We start from the raw sequence: 15128 nt of genomic DNA on the forward strand, positions 1-15128 counted from the left end.
TACCGGTTCTCCTGAACTGGTCAGAACCTGCTGAAACCCAACTCTGATCTGGTTCGTCTTCTCAGCCTGCTACAATGCATATAACCCCAGGAATTCACCACCATCTGACCTTGAAGAAGAGGTCAGGTGACTAGTTGGGAAGTGGCTGCTGCTTCTTCCCTTGTGACAAAGCAGTGATAGAAAGAATCAGTCCAATCTGTGGCCATGGGACTGTTCCTGCCTCAGGATTCCATTGCCGATGAGCATGTGACGGCATAATGAATTCTTCTGGGTACCACTGGAATCTTCCTTGAGGTGTCTTGAGATAACTCTCTACTTCCTAGCAGAATTACAGGAAAAAAATATGAGCTTAATGTAAGTGTTTCAGTGTGAATTAAAACATGCTGTTGGTTTGGACTCCACCTACACTCTTTTATCTTCCTCTGCCCTACATTCCTCTCAAAGGTCAAATGCAGCCTTCAGCTGAGAAAGATTTGCAAGCCCCCCTGCAAAGTATTAATCTCTTAGAACTGAGATATTTCATCTTGACTTCTCATATATATCTATGTACCACTCATCTCTTAACTCCACCACCTAATTGATGTGGTTGCTGCCTACTTTCTTCTGTTTGACCCTTGTTAGAAAATGGTGCTCCATTGCTGAATTAGTCCATAGTTGACTTCCCACAGAAACCACGCAGATACTTTTTCCAGTCGAGAATTTAAGGTCATGGACCTGCTCTATTGCTCCCAGGGTTCACAGTTCAAGTTCATCTTTGAGTACTTGAAAATGAAGGCTGAATTGCAAGTTGATGACAGATATTTTCAACATTATATGGGCTGAGTTCAGTGTTCTATGGAAGGAGACAGTGGCGGGTTTCAAATTTTTTTATTACCAGTTCTGTGGGTGTGGCTTGGTGGGTGTGGCATGGCTTGGGCATGGCAGGGGAAGGATACTGTAAAATCTCCATTACCTCGCCACTCCAGGGGAAGGTTACTGCAAAATCCCCATTTCCTCCTGATCAGCTGGGACTCGGGAGGCAGAGAATAGATGGTGGCGGGGCCAGTCAGAATTTTTACTACCGGTTCTCTGAACTACTTAAAATTTCCGCTACCGGTTCTCCAGAACTGGTCAGAACCTGCTGAAACCCAGCTCTGGAAGTAGATCCTATCATTCCATTTCCTTCTTCCTACTTCCTCCTAAGTTTTGAATACAGAGCTGTGAGGGAGATGGGCGAATTCTAAATTTGATAAATAAATAAATACAGAAGCTTTATTTATGCCCATGAATGTGTCTGGCCTTTTTTCAAACTGTCTTGATGGATGGCATCAGGTTTGGTACCAATGAATTATATGCTTGGAAGAAGAATATATAGCATGAAAAGCTATTTTCTTTCTTACATTCATATAGTGTCTGGAAGCCGTACGGGTCTGGATGGGGAGAAACAGGCTCAAGCTCAATCCCTCCAAGACAGAGTGGCTGTGGATGCCGGCACCCCGGTACAGTCAGCTGCAACTGCGGCTGACTGTTGGGGGCGAGTCATTGGCCCCAATGGAGAGGGTGCACAACTTGGGCATTCTCCTGGATGGTCGGCTGTCTTTTGAAGACCACTTGACGGCTGTCTCCAGGAGAGCTTTTTACCAGGTCCGCCTGGTCCGCCAGTTGCGCCCCTTTCTAGACCGGGATGCCCTATGCACGGTCACTCATGCCCTTGTGACATCTTGTCTTGATTACTGCAATGCTCTCTACATGGGGCTCCCCTTGAAGAGCACCCGGAGGCTCCAGTTGTCCAGAATGCAGCTGCGCGGGTGATAGAGGGAGCCCCTCGTGGCTCCCATGTGACACCTCTCCTGCGCAGACTGCACTGGCTACCTGTGGCCTTTCGGGTGCGCTTCAAGGTTTTGGTAATTATCTTTAAAGCGCTTCATGGCATTGGGCCGGGATACTTACGGGACCGTCTTCTGCCACCGATTGCCTCCCACCGACCCGTACACTCTCACAAAGAGGCACTCCTCAGGGTACCGTCAGCCAGGCACTGCCGGCTGGCGACGCCCAGAAGAAGGGCCTTTTCTGTGGGGGCTCCCGCCCTCTGGAACGAACTTCCCCCAGGACTTCGTCAACTTCCTGACCTTCGAACCTTTCGCTGCGAGCTTAAGACACATCTTTTCATTTGCGCAGGACTGGACTAGGATTTTAAATTTTTAAATTTGGTTTTAATGGGGTTTTTATTATTCTATTGGGGTTTTAATATTCGGCCGTATGTAATAAGTTTTTTAATTGGGGTTTTAACTTGTATTTATGTATATTTTACGTGGCTGTTAACCGCCCTGAGTCCCTCGGGAGATAGGGCGGTATATAAATTTGATTAAATAAATAAAATAAATAAATAGAAAACATTTGGGAACATTAAATGCCTAAATTGCAAAAGTACATCTGAACCAGCCAAGCAGGTCCCAGAGCCATTTGATTTCCCAGGAAGAGGTTCTGTGTAAGTTGAGAAGGGCAAAGAAGAAACAGCAGGTTCTGAATATGAGAGACCAGGAGCATTTTGACTCTGTGGTTTGGGCACCTATGAGAAGAACAGGAAGGAGGAGGTCAATACCAAAGCATCAACAGCTTTTGCTGACTAGAGTGTAGATACTCCTTCCTGCAACACTCCTTTCTACACTGTAGAAAGTGTAAATTAATCTACAGATTCCTGTTGGGAAATTCCCTGTGTGATGATGATGATGATAGTAATAATAATAATAATAATAATAATTGTTAGACACACCTTGTCAGCTTAATTAGCCATGGTGTGGGAAACAAAAAAAGAGCTTTTTCTCTTCCTTCAACCATTTCCATATTTACAAGAATTTGGATTTCCCAAGGAAGATAGGAGAAAGTGGCTTTGCCTCTGGATTCCAAATTATTAGAGGAGACAAGATTTTATCTACAGATAATCCTTGATTTAGGATCACAACTGGGACCAGAATTTCCACTGTAAAGCAAGGCAGCTGTTAAGTGAGTCGTGCCTAATTTTACAACCTTTTTGCCATGGTTGTTAAGCAAATCACTGCAGCTAAGGGAATCATGTGGTCATTAAGCAAATGCCGCTCCTCTCCCCCCCATTGACTTTTTTTGTTGGAAGCTGGCTGGGAAGGTCGCAAATGTGATCATGTGGCCCCAGGTTGCTTACAATCCTCTTAAATATATGTCAATTGCCAAGCATCTGAATACTGATCATGTGACCATGAGGATGCTGTAAAGGATCGCAGACTCAGGTGACCCTGAGTATACAGATAAACCTCCAGGTGACCTGAATGACTCTCTAAAAGAATGCAAAGGACCAGCTGTCTGCAAGGAATATAAATCCTTCCTTTCCCCACCATCCAGTCAGAGCTGAAGAAGCTTTTTGGATATGAAGTTTGGGAAGGGAACTGGTCGTGAAAGCTTTTTCAAAAATTATGCTTAGGAGTTCTGCTATATTAGTGGAAAGCTTTTTTAAGAAGTATGCACATAGTCCATCTGGTCCAATAGATAGGGATGGATTCAGTTTGCGAAGAGCTTTTTCAACATTATCTTCTGTGAAATCTATATGTGCAATGTTTTTATATTTTTGTGATCTTTATGCAGGGGTTCCTCAAGACTTGAAATTTATTATAAGGGTTCATCCAGGATAAAAATATTGCGAAAGGTTCCTATAGATCAGTGTTTTTCAACCTTGGCAACTTTAAAATGTGTGGACTTTTAACTCCAAAAATTCCTTGTCAGCTTGCTCAATCTTTTTGATTTTAATCACTATTTTGATTATTGGAAGAGGAATTTGGATGTGAAATGACAGGATAGTCAACTGAAACTTATTTTCATTTTACAATTAGGTCTGATGTATAAAAAAAGGTAAAGGTTCCCTTCGCACATATGTGCTAGTTGTTCCCGACTCTAGGGGGCGATGCTCATTCTATTTCAAAGCTGAAGAGCCAGTGCTGTCCGAAAATGTCTTCCTGGTCATGTGGCTGGCATGACTAAATGCCAAAGGTGCACGGAACACTTTTACCTTCCCACCGAAGGTGGTCCCTATTTTTCTACCTGCATTTTTTAAGTGCTTTTGAACTGCTAGGTTGGCAGAAGCTGGGACAAATAACGGGAGCTCACCCCATTATACAGCACTAGGGATTCGAACAGGTGAACTGCTGACCTTTCAATCGACAAGCTCAGTGTCTTAGCCACTGAGCCACTATGTCCCTTTCCAGATGTATAAGCAGCATCTAAAATTCCTGAATAACTCTCAGAACTGATATGTTCAGTGGTGGGATTCAGCTAGTTCGCACCTATTCGAGAGAACCGGTTGCTACCTTTCTAAGCAGTTCAGAGAACCGGTTGTTTTTTTTCCCCCCTTTACAGGGCTAATCCTGTAAAGAAAGCAGGAAGGAAACATTCTGGTGTTGTTTCTAGCCTAACCTTTATTGTCCTGCTTACAGAAACTGCCTCTCTGGTTAACCCTTATTACATTGTAACAGCTAAGGCAAAGCACCCATCGACGTGAGTGATGTTGAGTTGGCCACACCCACACGGTCACATGACCACCAAGCCACGCCTACCCAGCTGGTCATTAGGGCAGAGAACCGGTTGCTAAATTATTTGAATTCCACCATTAGATATGTTCTTTTCATGTGATTTCCTCGTGGGTGTAAATGCAAAATAATTGATTTCCTTGTTCCTTGTTTTAAGTATAATTAGAATGGGCGGGGAGGATAAAAGTGTAGGCGGGAAGGTTAGAGTATAAAAGCATTCTCCAATGCATCCTCTTGACTTGTGAATCACAGTGTTTTGAGCACTTTACGTAGCTGCTAATGTCATAGCATCAGTAAATCTTCTTCCAAGCATTGCCATTGACAGTCTACAGTCTGTAAGTACCTTTTACCCTAAGACTCACTAACTCAATTATGTTTGAATGGAATGTATTATTTAATATATTATGGCTCGAAGCATAGTCAGGTGAATGTTTAGGCTGGATTAGACACTTTTTATTACTGGTTCATCGCACAGTTAGCCAGATGTTCAGACTGGATTTGGGATTTTTGTCAACTTATCAAATCCTTCCTAAGGACCTGGGATAGGCAGATACTGATGTTTTATGATGTTAGAGGTATCGTCACAGGATGTCAGCTGCTCCGAGTGAAGCTGCCTTTTGCAATTGACTGATGGTGAATTTGTCTATTATTATTATTATTATTATTATTATTATTATTATTATTATTATTATTATTATTATTATTATTATTATTATTATTATCACCATCTCTTTTATTCATTAAACATGAAACTCAAGTCAACTGAACATTTAAAAATGTGTCACAAATACGATTGACTGGTGCTAATGGTTGATACGGGTTGCTGCCAGCATCCTAGGTATCAACCAAGTATTTTCTTAAAATATATTTATTTATTTATTTATTTATTTATTTTTCAAATTTATATACCGCCCTATCTCCCTAAGGACTCAGGGCGGTTCACAGGCAGTTAAAATACATATAAATACAGATTAATATGATGTTCCGAGTAGCGCAGTTTTCTTGCAGTTCTGCTGGTGTTATTGCAGGAAGCTGCAATTTCTTGATGTGTTTTGTAAAATTCTTGGACATGGTACCAAGTGCCCAGATGACAATGGGTATCACTGTTACATGTTTCATCCATAGTGAAAACACTTTTCATTAAGTGGTGAAAAAAGTAATTTCCTTTTTGTTCTACTGGGTACAAACTGTTTTCCATCAGATGATTGAATACTGAATTTGCCAGTACTCTTGTAAAAAGTTTGAATGTTGTTGGCAGACAATTAATTGGGCGATAGTTGCTTGGTTCTGTACCCTTTTTTGGATCTTTCATTATCGAGTATGTCCAGCCAGCTGTTAACCATTCTTCACTTGTTGCATTTTGAAGCATTGTAATAATAATAATAATAATAATAATGATGATGATGATGATGATGATGATGATGATGTAAGGTTCTACATTTAGGCCAAAAAAAACAAAATGCACAGGTACCGGATATGTGGTACCTTGCTCAATAGTAGTAACTGTTAGAGGGTTCTTGGAGTCCTAGTGGACAACCATTTAGATATGAGCCAGCATATCTGTGTGAAGCAGCTGCCAAAAAAGCCAACACAGTTCTGGGTTGCATAAACAGAGGGATAGAATAAAGATCACGTGAAGTGTTAGTACCACTTTATAATGCCTTGGTAAGGCCACACTTGGAATACTGCATTCAGTTTTGGTCGCCACGATGTAAAAAGGATGTGGAGATTCTAGAAAAAGTGCAGAAAAGAGCAACGAAGATGATTAGGGGACTGGAGGCTAAAACATATGAAGAACGGTTGCAGGAACTCGGTATGCCTAGTTTAATAAAAAGAAGGACTAGGGGAGACATGATAGCAGTGTTCCAATATCTCAGGGGTTGCCACAAAGAAGAGGGAGTCAAACTATTCTCCAAAGCACCTGAGGGTAGAACAAGAAGCAATGGGTGGGAACTAATCAAGGACAGAAGCAACTTAGAACTAAGGAGAAATTTCCTGACAGTTAGAACAATTAATCAGTGGAACAACTTGCCTGCAGAAGTTGTAAATGCTCCAACACTGGAAATTTTTAAGAAGATGTTGGATAGCCATTTGTCTGAAGTGATGTAGGGTTTCCTGCCTGGGCAGGGGGTTGGACTAGAAGACCTCCAAGGTCCCTTCCAACTCTGATGATATTATTATTATTATTATTATTATTATTATTATTATTATTATTATTATTATTATTATTATTATTATTCCACCACAATGTGAAATCACTGGTGTATTATTATTATTCCATGATTAGATTTCAAGATTTCATAACCTTTTATCATTTAAAAATCACTTGCCATTTAATCAAATGGTCAAATTCAAATTAATGAGATGGGTTACAATCAATTTGCCTTGATACATTTCCCATATTTGTAGAAATAAGAGAAGAGCATACTAAAAACTAGTAAGTTAGGTTTGTCACAAAGTCTTTGGTGGCACATATGACCTCCCTGAACCACCACTTACTCAGCAATCATTTGAAATTATGAAGGTGATGGTCAAAGGAAGTTTACTACTTAAAACTAAGGAGACATTTCCTAACAGTTAGAATAATGAATCAATGGAATGACTTGCTCCAGAAGTTGTGGGTGCTCCAACAATGGAGGTTTTTAAGACGAGATTGGACAACCATTTGTCTGAAATGTTATAGGATTTCCTTTTTTGAGCAGGGGGTTGGACTAGAAGACCTCTAAGGTCCCTTCCAACTGTTATTCTGCCCAGAGCTACAATTTTGCAGCAACCCTGCCATTGTGTGATAAAATGTTGGGCCCTTGAAGGTAGGCAGTATAAAGCGGAAGCAATTATGCCCTTCCTCAAGGCACATGAGCTTTGGAAAATTATGTGATTGTCCCCCCTGCCCAGCCCTCCCCCAAGATCTGCTGGACACTCCAGGCAGTTTGCTCCTGCTATTGAGATGCCCATGCAGGCCTATCTGATGTTTTAGAAGACTTTCAAAGCCCTGTTGGAATTGGCTCCAAGGCGGCTTTGGCAAAGAAGGCCTGGTGCAACCGGGAGTTGCATTGGATAGGCCATGTGAGCCTCTCAACAGTAGGAGAAAAACACCTGAAGGTAAACTATGTGTGGCATATTCTTGGGAATGCTGGGTGATGAGGGCAATCACGCTATTCCCCAGTGGTCAGACGCCTTGGAGAAAAATGCGAGCCGGCATTTCTGAGTGGCAATGGTGATGCTAGGACTAATGTCGGGGCCTGGGTAGTGTCAGCAGGTTGAGGCCAGCTGCCTGGGGAATTCTGGGAATTGAAGTCCACACATCCTCAAGTTGCCACAATTGAGAAACACTGCCCTAAGGCCATGGACTGTTCTGCTTGGTGGCCTCGATAGGAGAAAAATAGGCAGATGTGTAAAATCAGGCAGCGCTCCTTAGAAGCAATGGTGGCACTAGGGCTGACATTGAGGCCTGGATGATGGCAGCTGACTGAGACTGCTGAAGGCTCCAGGCTTCTTCTTCAGGGCTAAGCCCAGGGCTTCCACTGAAAGTGCCGCACTGCAAGGCCAGACTGGGGCGGCTTAAACTATGTGTCAGTTTTGGAAGACAATTTTCTTTTTTGCTTCTTAACTGCCACATATTTTAGCTGGGGAAGTTGAGAGTGGGTTGTTGTTGGAGCGGTAGAAAGTTAGTCATAACAACATTCCATATTCAAGGACATCCTGCGTCTGATGGAGACTGCCTGAAAATTGTATCCAATTGAGTGGGAAGAGTTGATTGGACAATGTGATGAACTTGTGGGTGTGGGGCAGGGCTGTGAACTGTCAACTGAGTGTGGAAAACCTGGAAGCTTTCAGTTTCGGGATTTCCCAGCTTGCCAACATGACATCTCTAATAAATTGAAACTTTGAGGAACCTCAAATCTCAGAGCTTTATTTCGTTGGGGGTGTTCCTTGGAACCCTGACACAATGTACTGCATTGCAACACCTTTCCAGCTCATGCTTAATCTGCGCTGGGCCTCCCAGGGCCTGCCCCACCCTCTGAGGCATCTCTTGCATGCTCACTTACAAACACTAGGAATGAGATTGTCCCAAAGGTGCTTTTTCAGGAGGCAACTGGATTTTCTTGTGTTTTTTTTTTTGAAGACGTTTTGCTTCTCATCCAATGAAGCTTCTTCAGCTCGGAGTGGATGGTGGGGAATGGAAAATTGCTGAAGAAGCTTGTTGAATGAGAAGCAAAATGTCTTCAAAGAAGAAACAAGAAAGTCCAGTTGCCTCCTGAAAAGGCCCCTTTGGGACAACCATGAGCTGGATGACTGGGAATCTCCATAGACTTTTAGGAATGTGATTGTTGAGCAAATCAGTCACATGGGCGTCTCACTTAATGACCACAACAACTCACAACTGCAATTCTGATCTCAGTTGTAGTTGTAAATTGAGGACTACCAGGCAACCTAGAACTGAATGTCCTGACAGAACAATTAATCAGTGGAACAACTTGCCTCCAGGTGTTGTGAATGCTTCAACACTGGAAGTTTTTAAGAAGAGATTGGACAACCATCTGTCTGAATTGGTACAGAGTTTCCTGCCTGAGCAGAGTGTCAGGGTTCCAAGTAACAAACCCAATGCAATCAAAACTCTGAGGCCTGGAGGTTTCTCAAAGTAAGAATTTATTAGGAATGTGGTATTGGCACATCTGGGGAAAACCCAACTCTGAAGGGCCCGAGGTTTTCCCCACCCAAATCAAAATCCAAAGTTCTTGGCCCCAGGTCACATGTCCATCACATGGTCCAAACAGACCGCGGTCCCCACTTCAGTCCACGCCTTCCAAACACCTGGTGAAGACGTCCTTGGCTCCCACAGGAAAGAATGTTAGTTTGGTTACATACATATATATATACAAATACATACATATTTCCCCAGCTATCTCTATCTCCCCCCTCACGTTCCCACAGCTCCAACCAGCCTTGCTGTGGCAGCCCTGAAGATGCTCCCAAAAGGGCTTCAGGGCTGACACAGTGGGTTGGATTAGAAGACCTCCAAGGTCCCTTCCAACTCTGTTTATTCTATTCTATTCTATTCTATTCTATTCTATTCTATTCTATTCTATTCTATTCAAAAAGCTTCCCCTTTTTACTTCTTCTCTTGCCCTCTGGTGCCCTAGAGAATGAGTCAATCCCCCTTTTTTTGTGACAGCTTCTCAAGTATTGGAAGACAGCTATCATGTCTCCTCTAATCCTTCTTTTTAATAGGCTAGCCACTAGACATACCTAGCTCCCACAATTGTTCATGATACCTGCTGAGTGCACTTGGTCAGCCAACTGCAAATCTATCTGGTGGTGATGCTGTCTGTCCTACATTTTTAGAGTCATCCCATTTAGGGTCACCACAGGTATTTGTTATTTGCTTTCAGGTTCTTTAGTTGCTTTGAAATCTGGACAGATGTTGTAATGGCTCTTTTCAAGGCTGCCTACCAGAGATAGAGACTGTCCTTTGCTCTAGAGTTCTCTCACCCCATTTGAAGGAAGTTCTCTGTTTTTCCATGTCTTTGATATTGGAGCCTTTTGCCAATACTTGCAGCTTCCTCCCCCTTTATGGGCAGAATCCAGTTGGTCAATGCACCTTCCTGCAATAGATAAAGTTGCTCTTTTTGTGATCAGTTTTTTTGTGAGCAGGACACAGCCTGGTCATCTCTGAAGCTGCTTTCCAAATAACAAATAGTGCCGTTAAATCTGACAAGTGAGTAAGTCTGCAGAATTTTTAAAGAACAGGTTTTTTTCAGAGAATTAGAAGATGATTTTTAGGAAAGGGACTCGAATTTCATGTTTTTTTCGGGCTAGTTAACTCTATTTAGGCTAGTTAGTTCTATTCCAGGCTAAACATACATAAAGAGACAACAATTTCTTCAGCCATAATAGGAAATGCCTGATAGAGTTTGAGACACAGAGAACAAGAGTGGAAAAGAAGAGCAGTGAAGAGAAAGCCCATACTGGGCTGCCATTTTGTCCAGGTTCAGATATGTGTTTGCAAATTTCCACCATCTTTATCCTGCAATAAGACCCATTAAAAATCAATGGGATAATCTGCTAGGTAGATGCTGATAGAATTGCATTTCCTAAAGCACTTGTGCAATTGTACTGGATACATCACGGGAGGTATTATTTCTACTTTGCTTTGCTCTAATATTGCTGCCTGTACAGCTGACAATTTGTTCAGTTTTGGAATCAGTCTTGCTCCTCGAGGACAAATAATGTTAGGCCTTCTTTAGAAAGCCTACAGAAATGTTTGTCAGGCAGGATATATTAATTTTTAAAAAATTATAACTTTTTCCTGGGAATTGAACTAGAGGAAGAACAAGTAAAGGAAACAATAGCCTGGGCAAAGAATTTTTGATATTCAGTTGATCTAGAAAAATGGCAACAGTTATGGGAAAGGAATTACAAATTAACAATGTCCACAGCATATAAAGAAAATCAATATAAAATATTTTGAAGATGGCATATGTCCCCTGAGAAACTGGCAAAAATGTTTAAAGATAAATCAGCTAAATGTTGGAAATGTCATAAGTTACCAGGATCTTACTATCATATATGGTGGACATGCCCAGAAGCTAAAAACTATTGGAATAAAATTAAGACATGGTTAGTAGAAATGATACAACAACATATTGATTTAAAACTGGAGCTCTTTCTATTGGGTATCCTCCCAGAAAAAAATAGTGAAGAAAATATTTATTTGATTATACATGGTATAACAGCTGCAAGGATTGTTTTTGTGCAAAATTGAAAAGTAGAAGAAATACCTTTAGAAGAAGAAGTAATTAAAAAAATCTTAGAATGTGCAGAAATGAATAGATTAACTTTGATAATTAAAGAAAGAGAAGATTCAGAATATTTTAAGATATGGGATCAGTTTTACCATTAGCTGGAAAAGAGACATAGATAAACAAATGAATAGTTATGTAAGAGAATGATATAATTAGAATAGTGTATTTTTGGAGAAATGTTGTAGTAGATTAAATGTGAATGAAGACAGAAGAAACAACAAAAAGAGGAAGATATGAAGAAAACACCGAGATGTCACATGGAAGGAATGACTGCTGTATTATGTATTTGTTTGTATATAAAATAAAAGAAATGTTTGTCAGGCAGCCTACAGCGCCTGCTGAGGAAAATATGTGTGGATGGGAAAATATTAAGGTTAGGACAGAATTCCCCAACTTTTTCGGCTGTGGACCGCTGGGATGGGGGTGGGGGTAGAAGCAGTGGTGGGATTCAAATAATTTAACGACCGGTTCTCTGCCCTAATGATTTCTTCCAACAATCAGTTCACCAAACTGCTCAGAAAGTTAATAACCGGTTCTCCTGAAGTGGTGCGAACCGGCTGAATCCCACCACTGGGTAGAAGGGAACAATCTGTATGTGCGGTGAGCACACACGCATGCTGCTCGTATGAGTGGGGATGCGTGCATGCTCACACACTCACCTGCCACCTCCGTGGCCCAGTTCCAAAAGGCTCAAGGCCTGGTAGTGGGCCACGGCTCAGGGACTGGGCACCTCTGGGTTAGGGGAATGTAGCTGTTCTAAAAAATATTTCTGAGGCTAGCCTTTGTGTCAAAGAAAATAGGAGATCCCACGGTGATTAAAAAACCTGAGTTACTGAGTTCAGAGGAGAAGTTGAAAGCATACTCTTTATTTTTTTCAGTTGTGCCTGACTTTTTGTAACACTATTTCTCAACCTTGGCCACCTTAAGATGTGTGGACTTTAATTTCTAAAATTCTGGGACCTGAAATCCACACATCTTAAAGTTGCTAAGGTTGAGAAACACTGATTTAGAGCCTTTTATAGATTAGCTCTCTCCATTTTTTTTTTCTGATGCTATAAAATTTTGCTTTTTGCCATTCTTAGCATAACTGGTTTTTCTAAGGAGTTTGATTGTACAACATACCCAAAAGATGTATGTTTACCTTCTTACCTTACCTTCCTAATCCTAGGTTTCAGTGACCTGTCTGGCTTGACATGGTCAGTGGATTTAAAACAAGATCGGAACAATAAAAATGTTGATTTGGGGTGATTTTACATTGCTATTTATTTCAGTTATATCTTAACCATAATTTACAAGATAGGGCTTAGTGCACCAAGTTCCAGAAAAGGATTCTGGAGTAAGTTAGAAAGTTTGAACACAGATAATATATAACAACACTGTATTGGGAACCCTGGAGAAAATCTACTAGCAATTCTGTGTAAAACTCTCCTTTCGCTGAGCAAAGGGATCAGTAATCAAGAGTTCTAAGTGGTTCTTCTGGAATGTTGGAGATACATCATGGAGAAGGGCAAAGTTGACTAAGTCATTCCCTGCTCACCATTGGTGTCCTCAGCAAAAAGGGACCCCACCATCACAAAAAAGTAAGCAAGAATTGGCATAAGGTAGGCTTATAGAGTATTGGAATAATATCATATTGGTTGTAACTTTTTCCAGGTCCACCGACTGTCCTACTATTGCAATGCCTTGTCTGCTGTGCCCATCTCTCTTGAGCTGCCTCCTCCTCCTCCTTCCTTTCCCATTAGCCTCCAGTTCTGCGTCTAAGGGAGACACAGTGGTCATAACCAGAAGTGGCCCTATTAAGGGCAAGCAGTTTCTGGCTGACCTTGGATCTGTGACAGCCTATCTAGGCATTCCTTATGCTGAGCCTCCCCTGGGGAAGTTGCGTTTCCAGAAACCTCTTCCACATCAGCCATGGAGTCAAACATTGGAAGCCACCAGTTTTGGCAATTCCTGTCCTCAATTTATTTTCCGGGACGTCCCTGAAGCAGATATATGGTCTCCTAAAACACCATTGTCAGAAGATTGCCTTTCCCTCAACATCTGGGTGCCACATCCACAACCTTCTTCACCAGTCCCTGTTTTGGTCTGGATACACGGAGGGGGATATGCATTCGGCACATCTTCTGTGGACGTGTTCAATGGGACACATTTGGCTGCCACTGAGAATGTCATTGTGGTCACCATCAATTATCGCTTGGGAGCCCTGGGCTTTCTGTACTTGCCACCAGCTGCTCCAGGGAACCTAGGGTTATGGGACCAACAGCTGGCCGTGAAGTGGATAAAAGAGAATGCAGCTGCCTTTGGGGGAGATCCTTCTCGGGTGACCATTTTGGGCCACAGTGCTGCAGGATCTTGTGTGAATCTCCATCTTCTCGCACCAAAAAGCCAGGATCTTTTTGCCCAAGCAGTGATCCAAAGCGGAACAGCCAATGCCTATTGGGCTTTGAGGTCTCCTGAGGAAGCCAGACGGTTATCTCTGGAATTTGTTCATTTGCTAGGCTGCTCTGAGGACAATAATATCAGCATAGTGCATTGTCTGCAAACAAAAAATGTTTCTGAACTTATTCGGCATGAAATAGCTATGTCCTTCAAAGGCCTCCTTGCGGATTTTCCCTTCAGGCCAATCATAGATGGGGACTTTTTGCTTGGTGATCCAGGAAAGCTCATGGAGGAGAGGCAAATTCAGGTCAAACCTCTCCTCATAGGTGAAACCTCTGATGAAGCAGCCACATATGTCCACACTACTTTCCCTAACATCACCGACAATCTCATCAATCAGGAGCAGCTTCTGAAAGGGATACAGCAATTGGTGCCAAATGCAACTGAAGATTTTATTCGGACTATTGCACTGAAGTACAGTGAAGGAAATCACGGCCCAGCGAAATACCGCTCTGCTATGTCCCACTTCTATACAGATCGGATCTATTCATGCCCAATGAGGGAAGCTGCAGCAAATATCAGGAAAGCTGGGAGTCCTGTATATGCCTATTTATTCACACATCGCCCTTCATGGTCAGTCTGGCCTGAATGGATTGGGGCATCTCACGGTGCTGATGTTCCTTTTGTTTTTGGAACCCTTAAATCAGCACTGCCTTTCAATCAAACATACACAGATCTTGGGCACAGGGAAGGAAGGAAGGAAGGAGCCACCAAGAGTAATTTACAGAGAAGATTACGCAGTGTTGCAAAAGATAAAGCATGAGAGTGAAATTCAGCCTGTGGGGGAAATCAGTTTTCAGATGAATGGGACTATTTAATAGACAGATGGAGACACTGGGAATGTGTCCTTGTAGCCCAGTGATAAACGTTATCAGAACTTTCCCATAGGCACCCCTGAATCTCAAGATGCAAATATTTCTTCTAACTAAGACCATTGTCCCCTCTAGATAACAGAAGGGCAGGAAGTAACTTGAGATCAGTTAGGTTATTAATTACCAATGTTTATGCATGCACATAAATCCCCCTCCATTTTGAAATGTATACTGTAAATATGAGTGTCAGGTCTGCCATCATAATGTACTCTACTCACAATAGAATTCCCTATGCCTTTAGGCTTGAAGTTTTGGGCTTGGACAATCTGGAACTGCGCCGTCTGCGGTCCGATCTAAGCACAGTACACAAAATTGTCTGCTAGAATGTCTTGCCTGTCAATGACTTCTTCAGCTTGAGCCACATGTCCAAACAATCGAGACAAACTCAAGATAAACCGCTCCAACTTCAGCAACAGAGTGGTCAACGCCTGGAATGCTCAACTCAACTCCGTTGTTACAGCCTCAAACCCTCACAGCTT

General features: G+C 42.1%; 1 protein-coding gene across 1 annotated transcript; it reads left to right on the forward strand.

Moving 5' to 3' along the window:
- Positions 1 to 4745: 4745 nt before the first annotated feature.
- On the forward strand, positions 4746 to 14540 carry LOC131190397 (acetylcholinesterase-like). Its single transcript, XM_058167716.1, has 2 exons — positions 4746 to 4867; positions 12992 to 14540. Exon 2 carries the CDS (start codon positions 13017 to 13019, stop codon positions 14538 to 14540), a length of 1524 nt encoding a protein of 507 aa, XP_058023699.1. The 5' UTR covers positions 4746 to 4867; positions 12992 to 13016.
- Positions 14541 to 15128: the final 588 nt, after the last annotated feature.

The sequence above is a fragment of the Ahaetulla prasina genome, chromosome 2 (assembly GCF_028640845.1).
Source record: "Ahaetulla prasina isolate Xishuangbanna chromosome 2, ASM2864084v1, whole genome shotgun sequence".
NCBI classification, from domain to species: domain Eukaryota; kingdom Metazoa; phylum Chordata; class Lepidosauria; order Squamata; family Colubridae; genus Ahaetulla; species Ahaetulla prasina.